Source organism: Falco punctatus (genome assembly GCF_963210335.1).
Source record: "Falco punctatus genome assembly, chromosome: 6".
Classification (NCBI taxonomy): domain Eukaryota; kingdom Metazoa; phylum Chordata; class Aves; order Falconiformes; family Falconidae; genus Falco; species Falco punctatus.
Genome location: NC_137585.1, coordinates 1,349,121 through 1,370,493, shown reverse-complemented (window position 1 = coordinate 1,370,493; position 21,373 = coordinate 1,349,121). Strand labels below are relative to the sequence as shown.

Below are 21,373 nucleotides of genomic sequence, written 5' to 3'. Positions count from 1 at the left end.
GCACAGCATAACCTGAGAGAAAGGAGGCACCAAAGCACCTTCCACTGAGCAGCGAGTGAGGTGTTTCCAACACAGTCCATCCGAGTTCCTCCCTCTCCTAATTCCTGCAGGTTTCTCTTGGAGGGCCTGCTCCTCTCTCACAAAGAAACCAGCATAGGCATGGGGGTCCACATCAGCACCGCTGCTGCCCCTCCTTGTGCAGAGGGCACTGCTCAGTGGAAGAGGAAGATACAAGATCTCTCATCTGCCTAGGGATCTCATATCCATGACAGAAGCAGAACCAAACAAAACCAAGTATCAGTTAAAATATGCCAATCAGCACACCTTGTCATGGCAGCTTGATGTCCTGTACTTCCCTGGAGACTTGAATAAAGTCGGTTGGCTTTGCAGAGAGAGGGGTCTCTGCTTTCCCACAAATCATTACATATGTCATAAACAATTAAACAATCCCACAATTTCATTTCTCTTCAGGTGGAAATCAGACTGACGATCTAAGAGTTATCATCACCACCTCTGGACGTCTAATCTTCCTTTAATTTTATGCTTCTTTTCTGATCAAGTGACCAGAACTAACGGTGTTTTCCAGGGGAAACTGTACTATCAATGTATGTATTGGCACCGTATTTTCAGTGTAATTTTCTTAGGGTTTTATCCTACTGTATTTTTTTGCTCTTTCAACTGCATAATCACAGAGTGGTTCTACTGAGCTGCCTACAACAATGAACATGTCTTTATCTTGAGTGGTTAGTTAATTTAGTTTCCAGTAAAGATTATGAATAGCTTAAATTATTACTTCCAACATACGGCACATTGTATTTGTCATACACATTTAGCCTTCAGTCATGCTGTCCAGTGACCTACCTAGCTTTGCGAGGATGTTGTTCAGTTCTTATCAAAGGATAACAACTTTCAATGTTCTTGAGTTATTTTCAGCCTTTGTACAGCTATTCTTGAGCCAACTCAATTCTTTCTTTCACCCTGTTTTTCAAGTCACTGGCAGATCTAGTGTTTCACCGGAGCTGGGATGCCCACCCCATCCTGCCAGAATTCTTTTGCAGTGTTGTCAATAAATCTCTGGCTGACTACCAATGTCCTCTCCCTTCAGCTCTTTGACACCAGCCCTTCTTCCAGAGTTTATCACCCTTTGTACATCTACACTGTTACCGACCGGATAGTTTCAGTCCTGGAGTACAGCCCAGTCCTTGTACAGTAGGTGGTGATTAGTCTTCATTATTTTATGAAGTGCCCAGTATCCCAGCTACAGACCAGGGACTCCTTGTGCATGGGGCTGGACACGTGTAACAGAAAGACATCCCTTTTTGGTTTTTTTAGAGGTGTTTACAGTGAGAATCCCAGCTCTGTTCCTGGGCCTCTTTCAACTTCACCTGGGTTACCTTTATAGTGACAAACAGTATGAACAGTCACTTCTTCAGAGCAGAAAGCCAAGAGAAACCAGGCAGCTCTGGGTGGAATGTTGCAGGTGGTGTATGGTAATGAATCACACCTTCTACTGGCTGAAGAGTTCTGACATCTTCTGAACAACTTTCAGAAAAAGACAAGATTAATCGTTTTGGCGTATCCTGGCGTGTTGGTTTTTAAAAAAAACATCAGCACAGCATGTTGTCCCCATTGGTGCACAGTGGGCAGCAGGGGAGGAGGAGAGATTATAGAGGGCAAGGAAAGTTCAGCCCCTACCAGCAAGAAGAATGCTTTGGGCAAGAGATCTGAGGCAAGATTTGGGCAAGAGCCTGCCTCAGGCTTCTGGAAACAGGTATTACTGACTCCAGGGACTAGGGCCAGTGCCCTCCTGCCTGCTCAGGTCCTTTGTGTGAGAACTGGTCGATAGTGTGATGGCAGCACTGGCTTTGGGAGACCCTAAGAGTTGGCCCTACATAAAAAGCAGGCAGAAAAAGATAATCCTCAGCAGAGAATGCAGCAGAAATCAAACATTGATACAGACAGTAAAAATTAGAGCTTTGCTAGCATGTAAATAAAGATTGACACAGAGAGACGGAAACAAAAGGAAGAAAGACAAGAAATCCTATTGTTTCAGGGAACACTCCTCTTAAAGTATTTTACAAGTGGCTCTTTCAGAACTGGCATGGGCATATTTCCTCCTGGTACGTGACCACTGGCAGAAACCAAATCCTGTATACCATGACTACTGGGCTAATGTGATAGCTGAGCTCTCGAGTCCTGTTGCAGCATTATGAAAGTATCTTCTCTGGGTGCTCAATTAGGAATCCAGAACAGGAGGGGAGGATGGGCCCTCAGCAGTTCAGAATGAAAAGGTGGACTTACCATCTTCAGTACAGTTGCCAGCTTTTCATCTTCACATCGAGCCACGAAGCGGAATTCTTTGCTCCTCTCAGCATGGGCACTCTATCAAAGCAAAGAGAAAAACATTGGGTACCCATCAGTCCAGAACTGTTTTACAGGTGTGGATATAGCTAGGAAGACAGAAATTAAAACTCAGTGTGGGAAAATGTATGTTAACTGTCAAGACAGGATTCCTTGCAACTGCATGTTGGGAGGAGGAATTGTTTGTCTTTTATGGGGACAGACACCTACAATGTGTCCGGCTTCGCTTCCCTTGCAGCACCATTTGACCTCGTGAGGAAACATGTTAGAAACAGCAGAAGGAAGCCAAGGATATTAAACCTTTGCCAACTAGGAGACTAGTTAAGGACCTGTCACAGCTGAGACAGAGTAAATGACAACCCACAGCAGATCTGGATACTGACATTTATTGAAGAATTAACCTAGAGCCTTTAACCTGCTTGGTATCTCATGCACTCGCTTGCTTTCCCCACGGCGTTACAGTCACTAGGTCTCGCCCTCGCTCCCCAGCAGGGACACTGTGTGTGGTCTGTCAGAGTGGAACTCATCGGTTCATGCTGTGTAGCTCCACAGTGACCAGTCTCAAGCATTACTGGCCAAGGTCACTGGGTGCCCCCCAACATTCACCATCTCCTTCTCCTCCAGGATCTTTCCCCACTTCCAGTGTTCTTCATGCAGATATCTTCACCTTCTTCCTTCTAGCCCCGAGCCCTAGGTTTTGGCTGCAGTCAGCCTCCGAACTGGTGGTTCTGTCTCACGTCTTGTTACTAATTGTAGGATTCAGGACATGCCACTTTAGTTTAGCTGCTATCAGTGTGTACAACCAATACCTCTTGATCTCAGCCAGCTTGTGCTCCACAGAACAGAAGTTCAACTCTGGACATTCATGCCCACACAGTTACCTGCTGCCTGACAGCCTTTACAATTTAAGTGGGTTATTTTGCTTGCTGCTGGCCCTAATACTAGTGATACAAAGTAAGTGTCTACTGCAGATCAAGAACAGGTGGAGAAAGGCTAAGGAAGCTGCCAAGGCAAACCAAGTTATTAAGTGGCACTTATTAAAAGTGAGACAGCATCTTTCAAACAGCTGAGTTATGTCTAGCAAGTAAAATTCGAAGGATCATAAACTCTAGCAAGTTAAATGTAAAAATAAAATAAGGCAGGACAAAAACCAGAATGGGGAACAGGCAGTAAATGGGGTAAAAATCTCATAAATCCTTTTTTAAACGCTTCAGTAGTAGGGCTGTCTGTTGAGCCATAGATTATCACTGCAAAAGACAAGGTAAGGCCATGACAGAAGAAAAGTGTGCTCTTTATGGACAGACTTGAGAAGGCTCCTGAGTTTGCTTAGTTAGAGGGGACTTGCAGAGGATGTAATGGCGCTGACTGTAGGAGAAGCTGTGGGACACAAAAGCAAAATGAAGCTTAATACTTCTGTGCAGGCAACAGTGACCAACCCCTCACTTGAAACAGTCTTAGGCCCTGAGGCCTAGGAAGTTGACAGATGTGACATCAATTTTCTAAAAGGGTTCTGGAGGAGTTCCAAGGAACCAGCAGAGCCTGACTGAACCCATTATTAGAAACTGTAATAAAAAAAATAAATAATAAAAGGATGGAAAAATAGTATACTGAGGAGGAGTCACCATGACTTTTGTAAAGAGAAGCCCCACCTCACAAACCTCCTGAAGTTCTCTGAAGGCATTGGGATGTATGTGGGTAAGGGAGTCCTAGTCATAGAGTATGCTCGGTCACTAATTCAGTCCTCACATGGATTAGTAGTTGGTTGAAAGACAGAAGAGTATAAAAATAAATGCTGAGTTCTGACTAATCAAGAATGAGATCCTCAAGCTTGAACAGGTCCTTGGGTGGACCTCTCAGTTCTGACTGAGTAGTTGTCAGAGAAGCAAATGCAGTGTTAAGAACAGTCATGCTGGAAAAGGGACAGAGAGGTGAGCAGAGTGCCCTGGAGCCACTTCATTAACTCTTGGTGCATCTCACTTCAAGATCTTAGAATTGATGAAGGAGACTGGGGAAGTCTGGAGAAGGGTCAACGGCACAGCTTCTGTACAAGAAGCAGCAAAGTCAGGGAGGGCTCATCAGCCTGGGAAAGAGGTGGCTGAAGAGAGATCTGACAAAGGTTCATAAAATCCTGGCAGGCATGGAAAAGGTGACTAGCAAATGACAGTTCCTTGTCTTTTCCAACATAAGCGTGAAGGTCGTCAGAAGAGGTTAGTTAGCTGCTCTGTTCAAACAGGTGAGAAGAGGTGCTTTTCTCATAAAATGTGGTTCTCCTTGCTGTAGGAGGCTGTGGATGTGAAAAGTTCTCACAGGTGCAGAACACAAATGTGCAACGTCATGGAAGAAAAATCCACTCCAGGTTATCAGGTACAAAGACCTTTGGCCCAGGAAGTCACTGAGCTGCAAAATGTGTGAGAGTGCTCTGGGGAGGTGTCACAGCCCCTTCACTCTTGTGCAGGCATTTGCTGTTGGCCACAGTCAGAAACAGGTCCCGGGGAGATGGGCTGCCGGTCTGACCTGACAGAACTGCATTTCTGTTACAGTTTTATGATCCTTCCATAAGAGTGGAAACCACATGACCCAGAATAACTAGCCTGGATAAACGATGGGATGGTACGTGGCTGGGAATGGCCTTACCAGGAATAATGGGAGGGCGAACTCGAGAACAGCTTGCCAGTCCTTTCTGATAATAGATGTTTTAATTGAAAGTCATTGCAATTCCACATGAAGGCTGTGACAGAGGGGGGAAAAAAAAAGAAGGAAAAATTATAGACAGAACCGTCTGAAGACAGCAGCTTGCACAGTGCTCTCCCCGCAGGCTTCCACCAGCTGCCAATGGTGTAGTCAAGCCACAGAGTCAACACTTCTTTTGTAAACTCTTGTTTCGAGGGTATGATACAGGCACTCCTGACACGTATGCTTGCCCTCGCTGCAGCAGGGTCTTTTAAGTCTTTGTGGTTTGAGTCCTGGGTATTTATGGTTCTATCTTTAGTTACAAAACACAGTGACACATTTTTAACTGTAAAGCCCTTAACTAATCATTGATAGACTGTGCCTATAAAAGAGTACTGTAGTTATTCAGAGTCTAGAACTTCCTTTTTTAAAGTTTAGTGCTTATATATTCCTTGGCTGTTTAAACCATATTTTCATCCTGTAGAGCGGAACTTGGGGATTTTCTTACCATCTAATACAGGAACACGTCCTAGTAGTCATTCAGTTACCATTTCACAAGCTGCCCCTCAGAAATTTAGACTTGAAGGCAAACTTTGGTATTTGCTGGAAGGAGAAAACTGGCTTTTTACTGCTGTTGCCTCTCCATTTGGGATTTTAAATAGGGCATAGGTCTTTCCTGCATGAACTGATAGACCTGGGCTCTCCTGCTCCCCAGCTATGGCTGCATCACTGAAGCTGCTGTTCTGTGCCTGGGGAAAGACAATATTAAGTTCAGATCAGTGCTTTTATATGAATATTTACCCACCAGATAGAGATGTCAGCTCATACATGAAATGGTTTATAACCTGAATCCTCTGGAGTTGTGTGTGTGTTGATCAAGGGAAACATGCTTCTAAACTAATCCCACAAAAACCCACCAGTAGCCAGGGGGATATATTATTTTCAAAGAAGGCTAATGTCAGGAGGTAAGGCAAAGGAGTAGACTAATTGAGGTGAATGACGTTAACAAATTTATTATTTTTTTTTAATTTATGAAATTAACCCCAAAAAAACGGCATCCAGGGAATCCAGAAGTTTCACCACCATTCATCTTGCTGACCTGGCCGCTGCAGCTGGCCAGGAGAGACAGGACTTGTAGTGAACAATCTTCAGTATGGCTCTTGCAAGATTGTCTCCTAATGTGTGGAGTAAATATAACCGTAAGAAGTACAAGTTTTGCACCTCCTGTCTATACAGGTAACATTCAACCCAGCAGCGATATCCAGTCAGGATATCCTAGTGTCGTTCAGCAGAGCACTACAGTGCTGCATGAGAGTGCAATACTGAGTTGGAGTGAGCAGAAACATGGCATTCAGCTCAACTTAACAGCTCAAATCTGATCAGGATGTCAAAGCTGCAGGTGTCACGCTGTGAAGGTGCTGCAGCCTGCAGAGCACTGTGGGTTCGCTGCTTGGCACCTGCACTGCTGATGGGCAGGGTTCCTGCTAACGCCCAGGATTGCAGCCCCGCTGCAGGTGAGGCCAGGGTGAGCTGATGCAGTACAGCCATCACTGTGGATCTGCAGTGTCACCCGCTCTGACCTCAGAGCTGCTTCTGCTCTGTCCTGATGGAGCTGGGCAAGCAGCGTCTTCCTGAGTGCCCCTCAGGGATGAGGGGGAGGAGAAGGGCACAGCCTCCTCTTTCCTTCCCCACAGCAGGCAGTGCCCCGACTGTCCCCATCAAAGTGCCAGAGCACAGCACCTTCTTTTGCCATGTCCATCAGCAGGTGAGGTCTCCCAGAGACAGGTCCTGGCTCTTCAGTGAGATCATTTCAGCTGTGCATCTTACAGGGGAGCTGGTCTACAGATGAGGAAGATGGGAAAAAAAAATTCTGCCTCCACCATCACACCCATTATTCAAAGACTGACTGCTGTGGCAATATTTTGATGTACTTCCATCAACATCACACAAAGCTGAAAAGGTATTGCCAGCCACGTCCTGTGTAGTGCTGCTATGATTTTTTCAGACTTTCTCAGGCTGGCATTGATATGGGCAGTGAGACGAGGGTATCTCTGTAGCTCTGGGGATTTTAGCTTGAGATAAGAGGATCCCAAAAGGAAACAGAGAAAAATGAGACAATTTAGCAAAACTGACAGGAATTAATAGTGTGTTTCTGTTGCCCTGTCCCTGTGTTCCCAGATGAAAAGGTTTCATCAAAACAATACTGTCTGTTCTGTGTCTGTGCGGTGAGGAGGGCTCTTCCTGCACAGACAAATTGATTACGTTTTGGGTTTTCTTACATTTTGCCACCCAGGATTGTGCATTTGGACACTCGCAAGCAAGAAAGAGGACTGGGCTTACAAGCTGTCACAGGCACTAGAAGGACAGCAGCAACTGTGCCGCAGTGGTCCAGGGGCAGCTGCCAGCCAGGTGCCCTCAGGTCGCCTCAGCTCTCCATAGATGAGCTCTGCAGAGAAACTCACTAACAACATCCACTGAGTGAGGGGGGAATCTGATAAGTACATAATCCAGCATAAATTTTGAAGAAAAATACAGTGTGGGTGAATTGTATCACATTTGCTAGTGCAGGCTTTCTTTCATGCTGCTGTTTCTCAGGTCTACCTGTCAGGCTATCTAGATCATGAATTTTGCAGCTGCAGTTGTCTGTGAGATTAACTGCTCTACCTGCAGCATATGACAGTTTAAGGCATGAGGTAAAAACCACAGGAGTCAACTCGTGGGGTCAGGCAGAATGTGATTACTGGAAACCATGCAACCAGGAGACAGGAGCCAAAAAAAGCCCTATGAATTCTCCAGGCCTGCCATGCAATGAACGAGTTTGATTTGTTGTTTTTTTTATTGAAGTGCATTGAGCTTGAGGTTTTCAATGAAAAGGCAAATTTGAATTGTTTCTCAAGCATTCTCGTTTCTGAGTGATTGATCGTTCAGAGGTGAGCAATGCCAGCTGAGAGCATTTATGCAACATGGTTGCAAGAGCAGGGTGAGAGGGATGTGTGGGTGACCAAAATGCTTCACTGGCTGCTGCCACTTCTCTGCCCGCTTGCAGAGGTGGCTCAGAGGAGCTGAAGAGGAATGCTACCTGGCCGATGGGGTAGCAGCTGGTACGTTACAGATGGGTGCCAACCACCTTGAAGGCATGGTACCTCGTGCTGTCTGCGAGATTTCTACAGGCTCTGTGTATGCATGTGATGTCTATGAGAGAAAGCCTGCTACTGCTGTGATTAATTGATTTTTAAGAGATTAAGGACAGTAAAGTGATTATTTCCAGTTCACATCATAGCGGATGTGTTCTGTGGTTGGGTTGTGACAAGAAGGCATTCACAGTGTCTCTTTATCTCTCTCTAGGTTCTCAAGCATCTGCGACACTTAAATTTCACCAATAACATGGGGGAACAAGTGGATTTTGATGAGTTTGGGGACCTGGTAGGGAATTACTCAATAATCAATTGGCATCTCTCTCCGGAGGATGGCTCAGTTGTCTTCGAAGAAGTCGGGCACTACAATGTGTATGCCAAGAAAGGGGAAAGGCTCTTTATCAATGAAAACAAGATCCTGTGGAGTGGATTCTCTAAGGAGGTAAGTGCTTAAATCCTCACGTTTCCCCCAAGTTTCTGCAAGCTGAAATTTTAACTAAGCCTGCACACTCCTTATATTATGGCTCTGTATCTCATTAAAAGATCCATTCATCTTACTATATATATGGTCTCAGCTATAGTCTTTCACACCCTAATTACACATTTCTGGATGTAATGGGCAGCTGCTTCTCCCCTGCTATACCTTTGAGCATGGGTATTAACGGTTTAAAAGATGCCTTTTTTCTGGCCCATGTAGATAGCTTGGAATTTTGCAATGCTGTTTCCACAAGGATAAGAAATTCATTACCTAAGTCTGGTTGTTGGGTAAGTCAAGTCCTCCTGAGCTCACACCTTCACTGCTGAAAGCAGCCATCTCCTCCTCTTTCAGTATCTCTCTATCAAGAAGTGTCTCTTCCTGCTCCTAGTTAAATTCGCAGCTCTTTCTGCTGGCTTTACCCTCCCAAGTCCCAGAGCCTTCCTCACACCCTTGCCTTGCAAACCAAACAGAACAAGCCCTGTCAATCTCCCCAAGTTAACTTGGACACGGTGTTCCAATAGTGGGAGATGCCAGTACCTGCTACCTTGCCTTAAGCTACCCGAAGGGGCTTCTGCAGCCTCAAAAGTACGTGATGCAGCTATTGACTTTAGTCAGGCCCAAGCCCTTCTGCACTTTCTTGCATATGTTAGATCTTTTCAGCGTAACTCTACCATCACTAGCAGCCAGGGCTGTGTCTCCCCCAGGTGATGGGAACATGGGCGCAGAGATCTCTGGAGGAGAACCAGCTGCCCACTCCAGCCTAGGCAGAAACCCCAGCTCCCAGTTGGCACCTGGCTTGTGGCCTGGGAGGTGACACAGGGAGCACTAGCTTAGAAATGTCATTGCCCTGCTGCAATGTTTAGATGTGTTAAATCAGCACCTGATTAATGAACAAGGCAATTCACTTCCAGGTGATTATTCACATTGGCTGACAGATCGGGGAACTGCTTCTGCAATAGCTACACTTGCCTAATACACTTACACCATCAGTTATGCCTTGCCTTTACTCCAGATACCCCACCTTCACTTATGGTTTAAATCCAGAGCTCTCTGAAGGAGGCATGGGTCAGGCAGGACACATTACTGCAGAAATACTGAGCTCAGGCTTTTCTAAGCCTGGCTGGAGTCTCTGAGCACAAACCACAAGAGAAATTAATTAAAACCCTTGGTATTCTAACCCCTCCTTCTGACCATTGCAAATACCACTGGCAGCTTTTCCAACAGTTAGGGGTTTACTGTTTTTTACTTAAACTGAGTAATTGTGTTCTTTTGGTCTAAATTCCTCCAACAGTGCAATATTTATCTTCATGCTCTGTACTATTCTGTTAAAAATGCAACCGGGTGTTGCTGAGTGTCATGCCAGGGTATGTAAATTGTGTGCCAGTGGAGGGGTTTGTGATCGCTGTGTCTGCTGCAGCCCTTTTTCCACTTTATAGAGTTTGAATTTCCTCTGGATAAAAGGCTCTGCTGTAACAGAGTAGCCAGTACTTCACTCACTGAAACCTTCTGTGCCTCTGTCATCCTCAAAAAAAGATTAAATGTAGTTAATTTTAACACAGGAACTTCAGCATTGGCCAGACTTGCAAAAGAACAAGTTAAAGAGTAGGTAAGATAGATAGATTCATTTTGGCAGAACTTGATGAAATTCCCCACAGAATACTTAAGAAGGCAGCCAAAGCAATCTCAAAAGTACTAGCACTTCATCTTTGAGAAATGTGGAGGATGGGTGATGTCTCAAAGGATTAGAGGAGGGTAATCGTAATACCTGTTTTTAAAAGCAGGTATAGGAGAGCCAAGGGAATGACACACAATTGAGTTGAGTTTCAGTAACCTAAAAGAAATGATTAAAAAAAAAAGATATTAAACAGTTTATAAACACCTAGAGGATAATAAACTGATAAGAAAAAGCCAACTTGGATTTGTCAAGATGAAATCATGCCAAGCCAATTTAATTTTCCTCCTTGAAAGCTCAATCAGCTTAGTAGATCATGGGGAAGCAGTGCATGACTTCAGTCACGTCTTTGATTCAGCCCTGTTCAAAATCATCAGTGGCAGCCTAGGGAAGGACAGTCTGGACTGATGGAGTCCTGGTGGAGGATGCACTACCTGCTGGCTGTCCTAAGGAATAGATCATATAATAATACAGATAATAATAATAATAATAATAATAATAATAATAGCAGCAATGATAACAATAATAAAAATACTACTAATAATAATAATACGGAACACTGTATTAGTAGCAATAGGCATTGACAGCAAAGAGTGCTTCCAGTGGGGAGCTGCAGGGATTTGTCCTGGATATGTCTGTCCAATTAATTATGCAATCCTGATTAACAGCTAAGAAACAGGATTCCCAAACTGTGCTGCAGCTACACTTCAGAGTGTTAGGCAACAGCAACCGCTCTCAGTGGCAGGCGACCTGAGACACAAAATGGGCGTCTCCACATAGGAGTTGCCACTGCCGAGGGCTTGCTTGCCCTGTGGAATTGCCCCGGACTCGCTGCCCAGGTGTATCCACACAGGAGGTTCCTGGAGGTCAGCGGGCTGGCAGCACCTGGGCAGACTAGCAGCAGCCTTCCAGCAAGGCTGACTGGAGGCTTCCAGCCAGAGCAGCCCTTAAGTATGTACAGATCATGGTCCCCTGCTGGCAGTGGAAATTGTGGGTTTAACTCCCCTGAGCTGAGAAAGCCATGTTCTGTGTCAGCTCTTTTTCTTAATTTTGTTGGGAAAAGGTGAATTCAACCTCAGGTTGTGTGTCTGTGTTAAAAAGGCCCAGGCTTTCACTTATCATGTTGAACTCCTTGTTGTCAGCGTGCGTCAGGAGCACCGTGAGCGTGCCCATGCAGGCACCTGCTGCTGGGATATGACCGTGCCCAGGAGGGCTCACACACAGCGTAAATGCACAGCCAGCAGGGGACACAGCTCATCATTTGCAGAAGCAGAAGTCTGGAAGCCTTTGGACCAGCATATGGCTGCTGATATGCATCTTTAGATGTTCAGTGTTCTAAAAACAGGGCCTTTCTTTTTTTCTTTTTCTTTCTTTCATATGAAACCTCCTTGTTTAGTTAGTTTACCTTTTTGTTTCTTCGTTGAAGAGGGTCTTCAGGAGAAGAATGTGGGTTTCAAGAAACTGTTTGAATTCCCACAAATCATTAGCAGTCAATATGCAATATATAGGATTAGGGATCAGCAGTCAGAGTCCATCATTTCCAAGGCAGACTCAGATTCCTGCCAGTAGAGATTAATTGTTTTCTTTTAACCATTTAATGACTGTTTTCTGGTATGTGTGTCATGGGTCACATACAAGTTTACAGTGCCACAACACAGTAGAGGTTACAAAGATCTGCTGATCCTCCGTACCATCCCTCGTTGTGTTCTTTCTTACAAATATCACTGCAGTGAGCTGGGGAAGCACTATTGTGCAAAATGTGTCTGTTCTGTGGAGGGAAGAGGTAAGTCTCTGAGGTTCTCCATCCAGCGTGCTAATCAAGTAATAATACTCCTGGAGGAAGCCCAAGGGCCTGCTGTAGAAAGGCTGCATGTGAGGCACTGCCACCATTAACCCTCCTTGGGCTCTTTTCTTGCAGGTGCCTTTCTCTAACTGCAGCAGGGACTGCCTCCCAGGCACGAGGAAGGGCATCATTGAGGGAGAGCCCACCTGCTGCTTTGAGTGCGTGGACTGCCCCGATGGGGAGTACAGCGATGAAACAGGTAATACCCACAGAGCGGCTCTGCGGTTGGCACAGGACCATGCGAGCCCTTCGGGCATCACCTGCAGTTGTGCTGGAATCGCTTCCCTGCAGTGCTGAGCTGGAGGTTGCCTTGTCAGGGGCTTCACAGAAGGTCTGGGGGGACTTCTGAAAAGCTTACAGGAGTAGAGTCCTGTCTTCTGCTAAGCCTGCTTGTCTCTTCTGCTCTAAGTTAGGAAAATTAAGGCACAGAACTTGGAAAAGGATTTGCATATAGAAAGCCTCTCAGGCAGCTACAAGCAAACTCCATTGCACTGTAGCAGTAGCTTTTATTCCTCCAAAAACCTGCAGGAAGGAGACACTCCCTATCCTAATCCTAAATCCTGTGGTTATCTGTCTGCCTCCGTCTTTTCCTCATGTTGTCAGGGTTTTATTTCATGCTTTACAAAGAAATAAAGTCCATTCCATACCTGACTGCACAAGCAGAAAGGAATATTTCCCTTTATGGCGTCACCTACCACAGGTTCTGTTGAGCACTGGCACTGCAAGGGACCAGCATCTCTGGGTCCTATCAAACACCCATGGACATCTTTTTTGTTGGTTTCAGTGGGAGCTTGGATGAAACCACTCAGGTTCTGCAGTGGAGGGGAAAGGTAACCTCAGTTTTAGAACTAGCTGAAAAATTCTACATCTCCAACCTGTTAGTGCTCCATCAGTGTTGGGCATCCCCAGGCAAGTAAATCCTTTCAGAACAGCCAGCCCCTCTGCACCACAGAGCACTCAGGATCTCCTCACACCCTCGCCAGCAGCACTGGTCCCAGTGCGCACTGCAGACCTTGCCTGAGATGAACACTTCAGTAAGCTGCTTGCAAAACTGAACAAGCATTCTCTTTTGGGAGAATCTAATTTGCACCCTGTCAGATAGGAATGGTAATTTTTTAGCATGAACATACAGTACTATAGGATGCTTGGGAGCAGCATTTTCAAATTAAATAGAAGCAATTCTGGTCACTTGTAATAGGGATCTTTTGGTGTTTTCCACTTGATTTTGGGAGCAAGCACTGGTGTGCTGGTGAAACCTGTGGGGCTGAGGGGGTGACTGCCCTCTGTCTCCACAGTTTCCTGCTGAAATTTCAGCTGACAGTAATGCTTTTTATCCTGTGTGCTTGCCAGCTTTATGGGCATAGAGAGCAGCTTTACAACCAGTCTCATCCAGCTGAGACAGCGATGCTACCAAAGGAGACAATCTGTCGTGTCCTCGCCCAGCTGTTTGCTCCCACCCTTGGTCTGGGAGCAGTGCTGGTACTCGTGCAACCATAGAGTGAGTTGGATCGGGTCTCTGGTCTTCCTGAAAACAAGCTCTTGGCAGGCTGAGTTTCCAGCTACAAGGAGCAGCTGTATGACCTCCAGTGCTATGACAAAGGAGGGGGCAGGAAAGAGCAGCCCTGGGGGAGGAGGGAGATCTGGTTTACTCCCCTCAGTGGCAGCATGGTCTCTAAGTCACCTCAAGATAACAGCGAAAGCACATCTTTAGCATGTAGTGCTAAACAGCTGCCCCTGTCTCTGGTAGAGGTGGCGGATCCCCACCACATCAAGCTAGCTCTGCCTGCTCTGCAGTTTGCAATAGGCTTCCAGGTAAAAGGCACAATAAAAATAAAAATTAGTGTGTGTATATATATATTTATATATACTTAAAAATATTTTTTAAAATGGACATAAGTGAAATGACTTGTGGTGGTGGGAGTTCCTGACTGAGCTTTTGCATCTAGTGCCAGTTTTTCCCGTGAACAGCTTTGGTGAGGCAACCAGTCCTTAGGAAAGCAGTACTGTATCAGGTCACAGGTGCTCCCTCCAACCACCCCTCCAGAATGAGAAAGCTTGAAATCCTCTGTCCTCATGAGCTGGGCACTCCTGGCTTTCTCATTAGCATCAAGCTCACTCCAGAAGCTGTGCTCTGAGTCCCTGCTGGTGCTCAGGTGCGAAGCTCAGAGGGAGATGGCTGCTAAAGAAGTTTCCTGAATGTTTGTTCCCCAAACTCACTGCAGCCCATTGTTATCCTGCTGGGACCCCGAAGACTGAGGTAGGTTGTGACTTCCAGCTCACTGCTCTCAACCTCTGTCCACTGCCATCAAAGGGGTCATGACCCTCACCACTGGAGCACAAGAGCCATTTGGGTCAAAGAAGAGCAGGAGCAGCAGGTCCTTGATTTTTGGTCATGGCAGCCACTGGTGACGTATGTTGCCATCCCAGTAGGCACAACTAGTTTCACGTAGAGGAAAGAGATGGAGGCACCAATTTTCCCTTTGCCGGTATGAGTGGGACGCTTTGCTGGGTGTGAGGAGAGTGAAATCATTAAGACATATCTTCTCCTGATGTTCCAACATGAAACAAGAGTGTGCTGGGAGTCGAGGGCATTGCCTGCCTTCAGGGAAGAGCAATTTAAACACATCTAAGACTCGCCTCCGTGGAATATGAAATAGGCTTTCAAAGCACTTAAGGAGGCAAGCATGGTTTTAATTTTCTCTGTAATAGAGACAGGCAGGATGTTTCAAATAATGCTAAAAGTGGGAGAGTTATGAAGACAGACAGAAATAGATGACAAAAATGAAGACACAAGAAAGAGAGAGGAACAGAGCCTGTGTAACAGCTGACAACAATCAAAGTTTGCAAAGTTTTACCAAGAAATGGATTCCAAAAACACGAGTGCAGGGACAGGAATGTTTTTAAGCTGGAACTTAGCATGCTTTGTGTTTTGCTCTATAACCTGTGGGAGGCTGGTTGTTTCAGTGTAAAACGCTCTGAGACACCAACGTAGGATTCTGAGAATCTGCAGACACCTAAAGGGAACACCCTCTGTGTTTAAGATGAAGGCCGGTGTGTAGCGTCATCCCACATTTCAGCCTCTCATTCTGACAAACCTTCCCTCTCTCCCTGTTACTCCTTTTTCAGATGCAAGTGCCTGTGACAAGTGCCCTGAGGATTACTGGTCCAATGAGAACCACACATCCTGCATCCCCAAGCAGATAGAGTTTCTGTCCTGGACTGAGCCCTTTGGGATTGCTCTGACTCTCTTTGCTGTGCTGGGAATTTTCCTGACTTCTTTTGTCCTGGGAGTCTTCACCAAATTTCGTAATACACCCATCGTCAAGGCCACAAACCGGGAGCTGTCCTACCTCCTCCTCTTCTCCTTGCTTTGCTGCTTCTCCAGCTCGTTGTTCTTCATTGGCGAGCCCCAGAACTGGACTTGCCGTCTGCGTCAGCCAGCTTTTGGAATCAGCTTTGTCCTCTGCATCTCCTGCATCCTGGTGAAAACCAATCGTGTCCTGCTTGTCTTTGAAGCAAAGATCCCCACGAGCCTCCACCGAAAGTGGTGGGGCCTCAACCTTCAGTTCCTCCTGGTCTTCTTGTGCACGTTCGTGCAGATTGTCATCTGTGTGATTTGGCTCTACACAGCCCCGCCATCTAGTTACCGAAACCATGAACTGGAGGATGAGATTATCTTCATCACCTGCCATGAAGGCTCCCTGATGGCCCTTGGCTTCCTCATCGGCTACACCTGCCTCCTGGCAGCCATCTGCTTCTTCTTCGCCTTCAAGTCTCGAAAGCTGCCTGAGAATTTTAACGAGGCCAAGTTCATCACCTTCAGCATGCTGATATTCTTCATTGTGTGGATCTCCTTCATCCCTGCTTACGCCAGCACATATGGCAAGTTTGTCTCTGCCGTGGAGGTGATTGCAATACTGGCTGCCAGCTTTGGGCTTCTGGCCTGCATCTTCTTCAACAAAGTCTACATCATCCTCTTCAAGCCCTCCCGCAACACAATCGAGGAGGTCCGCTGCAGCACAGCTGCCCACGCTTTCAAGGTAGCCGCCAGGGCCACACTGAGACGGAGCAATGTGTCGCGCAAGCGCTCCAACAGCCTGGGGGGTTCCACCGGCTCCACCCCTTCCTCCTCCATCAGCAGTAAGAGCAACCACGAGGACCCTTTTCCTCTGCCCGCTTCCGCTGAGCGGCAGCGCCAGCAGCAGCGTGGGTGCAAGCAAAAAGTCAGCTTCGGGAGCGGCACGGTCACCCTGTCACTGAGCTTCGAGGAGCCACAGAAGAATGCCATGGCCAACAGGAACACCAAGCACAGGAACTCCCTGGAGGCCCAGAACAGTGACGACAGCCTGATGCGACACAGGGCCCTGCTTCCCCTGCAGAACAGCGAGCCCCTCGGCACCGAGCCCAGCTTCCAGGCAGCTTCAAGCCCAGAGACCAGCTCGCAGGAGTCGGTGGTGGGTGACACCAAAGAAGAGGTACCAAGCCCTGAGGTGGAGCCTTCCCTGCCATCGGCTAACTCCCGAAATTTTATAGGCGCTGGAGGTGGCTCCGTCACAGAGAACACAGTACATTCCTAACAAAAGAAGATTGTGAGAAGCACACCAGCCCCCAAGAGGAGCTTGCTCACCTCTTGCATCTGAACGGGAAAGACAACAAAGACACACTCCTGTGACACAGCCCCACCACACCTAACTTAGCACTGGCAGGGTAACACACGTGCCTCCAGAGGAAGGACTGTGTCTGGGGAGCCTTGGACTGAATTTGCGTTTGCTTTACTGCAACCAGGACATCTCAGAAGGACAAGTGAAGATCATCTCTGGTGGGGCTTAGGCAGAAGTCTGCATGCTGCCTTGCCTCCGTAAGCTTTTCCTGCCAGACTGCAACTCAGCTGACTATGGGAGGCACTAGGCAATTCCGCTATACTCTGCTTTTACATTTATGTATAATATTCCTCTTTCCCACTATGTATAATATTCCCTCTTTATCCAGTATATGTGATCTGTAACCATGTGCATCAGGACTCTCAGCTCTACAAAAGCAAGGTACACGGTTTCACTTGGGAAAGCATGGTCACGGGGAAAATAAAAAAGCCCCCAACATCTGCATGCTGTGTACAGCCAAGGGTGTGAACATGTAAAGTATTTAATGCGACGGAGCGCCCTGCTATTTATATTTAGTAATGTCCCAGTCCTCTCCTTCCTGGCCAGCGGGAAATATTGGACAGTACTTTTCACAGACTCCATTGCACTAGACCAAGCTACTAGGTTCCTACTGGGTTCCTCCAGCAGAGGTAGCTTTACCTCCAGCCTGCCTGCTTTGGTGGAGGGGGAGAGCAGCTTGTAAATCCCCCTCCCCCGGAGAACGTTGCGAGAGCACAATGAGATGTATCCGTGATTGATTATGTCGCTAGTAGTTGTATGCTTAACAAAGTGTTGCTGCTGTAATATTCCACATGGCATACATGGCTAACCCTGTCACACCATAGTCAGTGTTGTGCTTTGCCATATTAATCTGCCTGACACCTACACGGAGCATTGCGCTAGTCCTGACGATACTGGTGGGCCGGACACAAAGCAAATGAAACAAGGTGAAATGGAGCAGTTAGGGATGGAGAAATAGCCCCAGATGTGGTAATACGATTGCAGGAGCGGGTGAATATGTGAAGCGTGTGTGCTGGTAGGTGACTGGATGAAGAAGACATACAGGCCTGGGCTCTGAGGCACACACAAAGGCAAATGCACAAATTGGATACGTTTGGGCTCTTATAGGCCACCTAGTAGGTTATTTCCCTCCTGGCCCATCTTGAAGAAGGGGCACCTGGCACAAGAAGGGTGGACTGTACTTAAAGAAAAGCAGTAAGGACTTCAGAAAAGAGCACAGCAGAGCTTTATTACTCTTGATGCTCGTCCCACTCCCCCAAAAGCAGACATAAGTGCTTCTGGTTTTGCCAGGCATGCCTGGTTCTGCTCCATCCATGCCCAAAAAGTTGAAGTAAGAGAGTCATTAGAAGAGATATTTGTTGCAGCCTGATGAGAGGAAAAGCACCCCTCGACAGCCTGGCAGGACGGGTTAGGGTTGTGCTGCGGAATTGATTTCCCTCTTCCCAGATCCCGTGTGCAAGAACAACCATCTGACGTGAAGATGTCAGTACCCTCCCTCATCAAACGTGAAGGTGGTCTGTGGGAAGGTAGATGGGCCTGCAGCCTAGTGTGAGCAGATGAAAGGACTGTGTGAATGCGTTGGGGAAAATACCACAATTATTTTGTTACTGTTTTTGCTTGGTTGTTCTTTTGCCAGGGCAGGCAAATAAAACTTACAGGCGACATTACTGCATAAAAACTTTGTTTTGCCACCTCCACTTGTTGCTGTAAGGAAGAGTTTTGGCTTAAGAGAGAAATGGAAGTCCAGAACCCCAAAAAGCACACTATTCAGACAAGTAATTTTAACCCTTTTGTTGATCTGTTACAGCCTCAGAGTGGGCTCAAATTTTAATTATACAATGTAAGAACAAATCCAACTGTAAACCCTGCGAATTACAATATTTGATGAAAGCTATGGCACAGCTGGTTAAAAGAAAAAAAGTCTGAAAGCACAAATCCTTGTGGCCACAATTCTGGAAACCACCTTCTACCCCTGGGGCCGGTGAGAGTTGCTCATCGCTTCTCAAAACCCGGGTTCCTTCCCCAGGCTGCTGGCTGGGGGGCCTCTAGGCTTGTTTTAGGGTATGGAATCGAGAGCGGAGTCTTGTCTAAATGCATGAACAGAGATGGGCACTAGATGGCAGAAAGGGCTAAAAAAAAAGTACTTTTTTACGGCCCCACACTTCCAAAAATTTCAGTAGCCAAATAGTTTTAGTGCTACCGAATCGTTCCTATGGGCCAAACCCAGTACAGTAGCCCCTGAAGTGAAGCTGACAGCATTGAAAGCGTGGAAGAGCTTAATGAATGAAATGAAAATGACACAAGACACAAACGGGTGACTGTGCACAAACAAAACCTAAGACAGAGAAAATCACCATCAGCTGCCTTGTCTGGAGAACAATGTTCACTGGCTATGCACACAGTATATAATGTTGACACTTGGGTGGTTTTCATTCTTAAGGTGTTTTTTTGTTCTTTACATCCGCTTAAAAGGAATTTGTACCATGGCACACAATGAGGCTCCAACAGCTGCCATAATTTAATAATAGCAGCAGATCAGCCGTGCTCAGTTCGCTGGGGAGCCCCCAGCCACCCTCACTGCACACGTACCTGGAGCTCTAAGCCTCTGGCTCCACAGCTGGGTGAGAGCCGCTGCTGCACCCATTGCAGTCACACACACGCTAGGTGCAAGGGCAGGTCTGTTTAAAAGACCCCCTTCGTGAAGGTGACTGGCAACCAAACCCTTTGTCCTGTGCATGGAGGAGAGTTTGTGTTCCCATCCTGCCGCGTCTGGGAGGAGCGGTTTGCTCAGACACCTGTCCCAAGGCATGTCTGTGTCACGAGGCAATACTGACGAAGACAAGTTGGGTCACATCCTTCTCTTGAAAGCTCAAGCCTGAGAACCTCCACTGGCATGTCCCACCACAAGTTGCCCACAAGAACAGCTGCCCCATCCCACCCCCCACGGCTCAAAAACCTACTGGAAGCGTGTGCCAGTGTGGTGTTTCCCGAACCGTCTGGCTGCGAAGCAGTAACAAAGTGCATCAGCTCTGCGGTGGGATTTCGTCGAACTTGGCTGACGGCGGGGAGCCGAGCGCAGAGCCCGACCCCTACCCCCGCTCCATCGCGAGCCCGGCAGAGCTCGCAGCCCGCAGCCCCGGCGGGGCGGGGAGGCTGCCAGGGCGGAGACCCCCGTTCCGCGCCCTGCTGCGCGCCCTGCCCGGCCCCGGGGCGCGGCACCTGCTGCCCCTACGCGGAGGGCTGCTTACCGGGGGCTGCCGGGGGGCAGGTGGGCTTGGTGGGGTTTCTCCAGGGAGCCTGGATGTTCAGACTGGGGGGAGGTTTAGCTAAAGACCTGCACGTTCAGGCTAAGTCCCGCCAGGGGTTACGGGGGTCTGGGTAAGGCCCGCGGGCTGCGGGCAGCAGAACCAGCTGGCACAGGGACGGGTGAGGGCAGCGAGCAGGGGCCCCGGAGCTGGAGGCCTCCGCTGCCGGGGCCAACGCGCGGCGCGGGTGACGCTGCTGGAAACCGTGACACGGGACAAGACAAAAGCTGCCGCCCGGGACAGGCCTGGCCTCAGCCGCGCCCGTCACAGCGGTGCCGCAGGCAGCATCCCGCAGGCGGCTTGTACTCGCTTTTACCTTTTATTGTTATTGATAATCGGGCACGGGAAGCCTCCCGCCGAGCCCGGAGGGACCCGCTCCCACGGGCCCTGCCGCAGCCCGCCCGGCCTCGCCCCGCCCCGCCCCGCCCCGCCCCGGGAAGGCCGGGAGCGGCGGGGAGCAGCGGCCGCCATGCTGTGCGGGGGCGCCTCCGCGGCCCGGCCCGCCACTCAGGAGACGCAGCAGATGGCGGATGAGGTGAGGGAGCCGCGCCGGGGCGATCCCGCGGGCAGGGCCTGGCGGGCGGCGGGGCTTCTCCCGGCGCCTCGGGGCGGGCCTCTGCGGGCCGCCGGCTGGGGCGCGCCGCTGGGCCCCGGGCCCCGTCCCCCGCGCAGGGGCAGGGGCAGGGTCGGGGCGGCCCGGCCGGGCCCGTTGGGCCGTGGCGCTGCGGGGCCGCCGCGCCTCCCCTCAGGTGAAGGCGGGAAGAGGCGGGCGGCTGTGAGGAGCCAGCGGCCCTGCCTGGGCCCTCTGCCCGTGCGGGGCCGGGCAGCGCAGGCTCAGCGTTTTAAGGGGGCGTTTTCCAGGGATTTGGAGAGGATTTCGGCAGGGGGGGGGGTAGCGGGCTTCCCGCTCCTGCAGGAACCTGGAGAGCCACCGAGCCCCCCAGCTCGATAAGGTCCCTCTCCCTCGGCTGGAGGAAAGGGCGCAAATGGTTTTTGGAAAGTCTGAACTCGTAGCCGTGGGCTTGTGGGGTTTTTGTGGGCGGAATAAGCAAGAAGGCATCCGCGCTGCCCCTGCTGGGGTTCCCCAGCGCAGAAACCGCTGCCGGCTCCAAGTACTGGCACTGCCCACCGTAACTTCTGTCGCTGTCCGTGTTAGCGGAGCGCACGCTTCTGCTCTGAGGCCGTGAGTGTCCAGCCGCACTTCTTTCAAAACACACGCTCTCGTTTCAGTCACGAGAACCCGGGTTCC

At 48.6% G+C, this 21,373-nt stretch overlaps 2 protein-coding genes across 5 annotated transcripts in view; both read left to right on the top strand.

The window, feature by feature from the left end:
- CASR (calcium sensing receptor) overlaps window positions 1–20,402 on the top strand; it is a 79,558-nt gene extending 59,156 nt beyond the window's left edge. For 2 of the 3 annotated variants that reach the window (XM_080390945.1, XM_080390944.1), the window contains 3 exons: window positions 8,377–8,607; window positions 12,234–12,357; window positions 15,285–20,402. In XM_080390945.1, the coding sequence (XP_080247071.1) occupies window positions 8,377–8,607; window positions 12,234–12,357; window positions 15,285–16,735 (1,806 nt within the window). In that variant the 3' untranslated portion in view covers window positions 16,736–20,402. Of the gene's footprint in view, window positions 1–8,376; window positions 8,612–12,192; window positions 12,358–15,284 lie in introns of all 3 variants that reach the window. The other variant, XM_080390946.1, reaches the window with a different exon arrangement.
- LOC308065231 (cystatin-B-like) overlaps window positions 1–21,373 on the top strand; it is an 85,524-nt gene that overhangs the window by 59,029 nt on the left and 5,122 nt on the right. Inside the window, exon 2 of one of the 2 annotated variants that reach the window (XM_080390953.1) lies at window positions 20,586–20,659. In XM_080390953.1, coding sequence (XP_080247079.1) covers window positions 20,594–20,659 — 66 coding nt within the window. In that variant the 5' untranslated portion in view covers window positions 20,586–20,593. Of the gene's footprint in view, window positions 1–20,516; window positions 20,660–21,373 lie in introns of those variants that run through there. The other variant, XM_080390952.1, reaches the window with a different exon arrangement.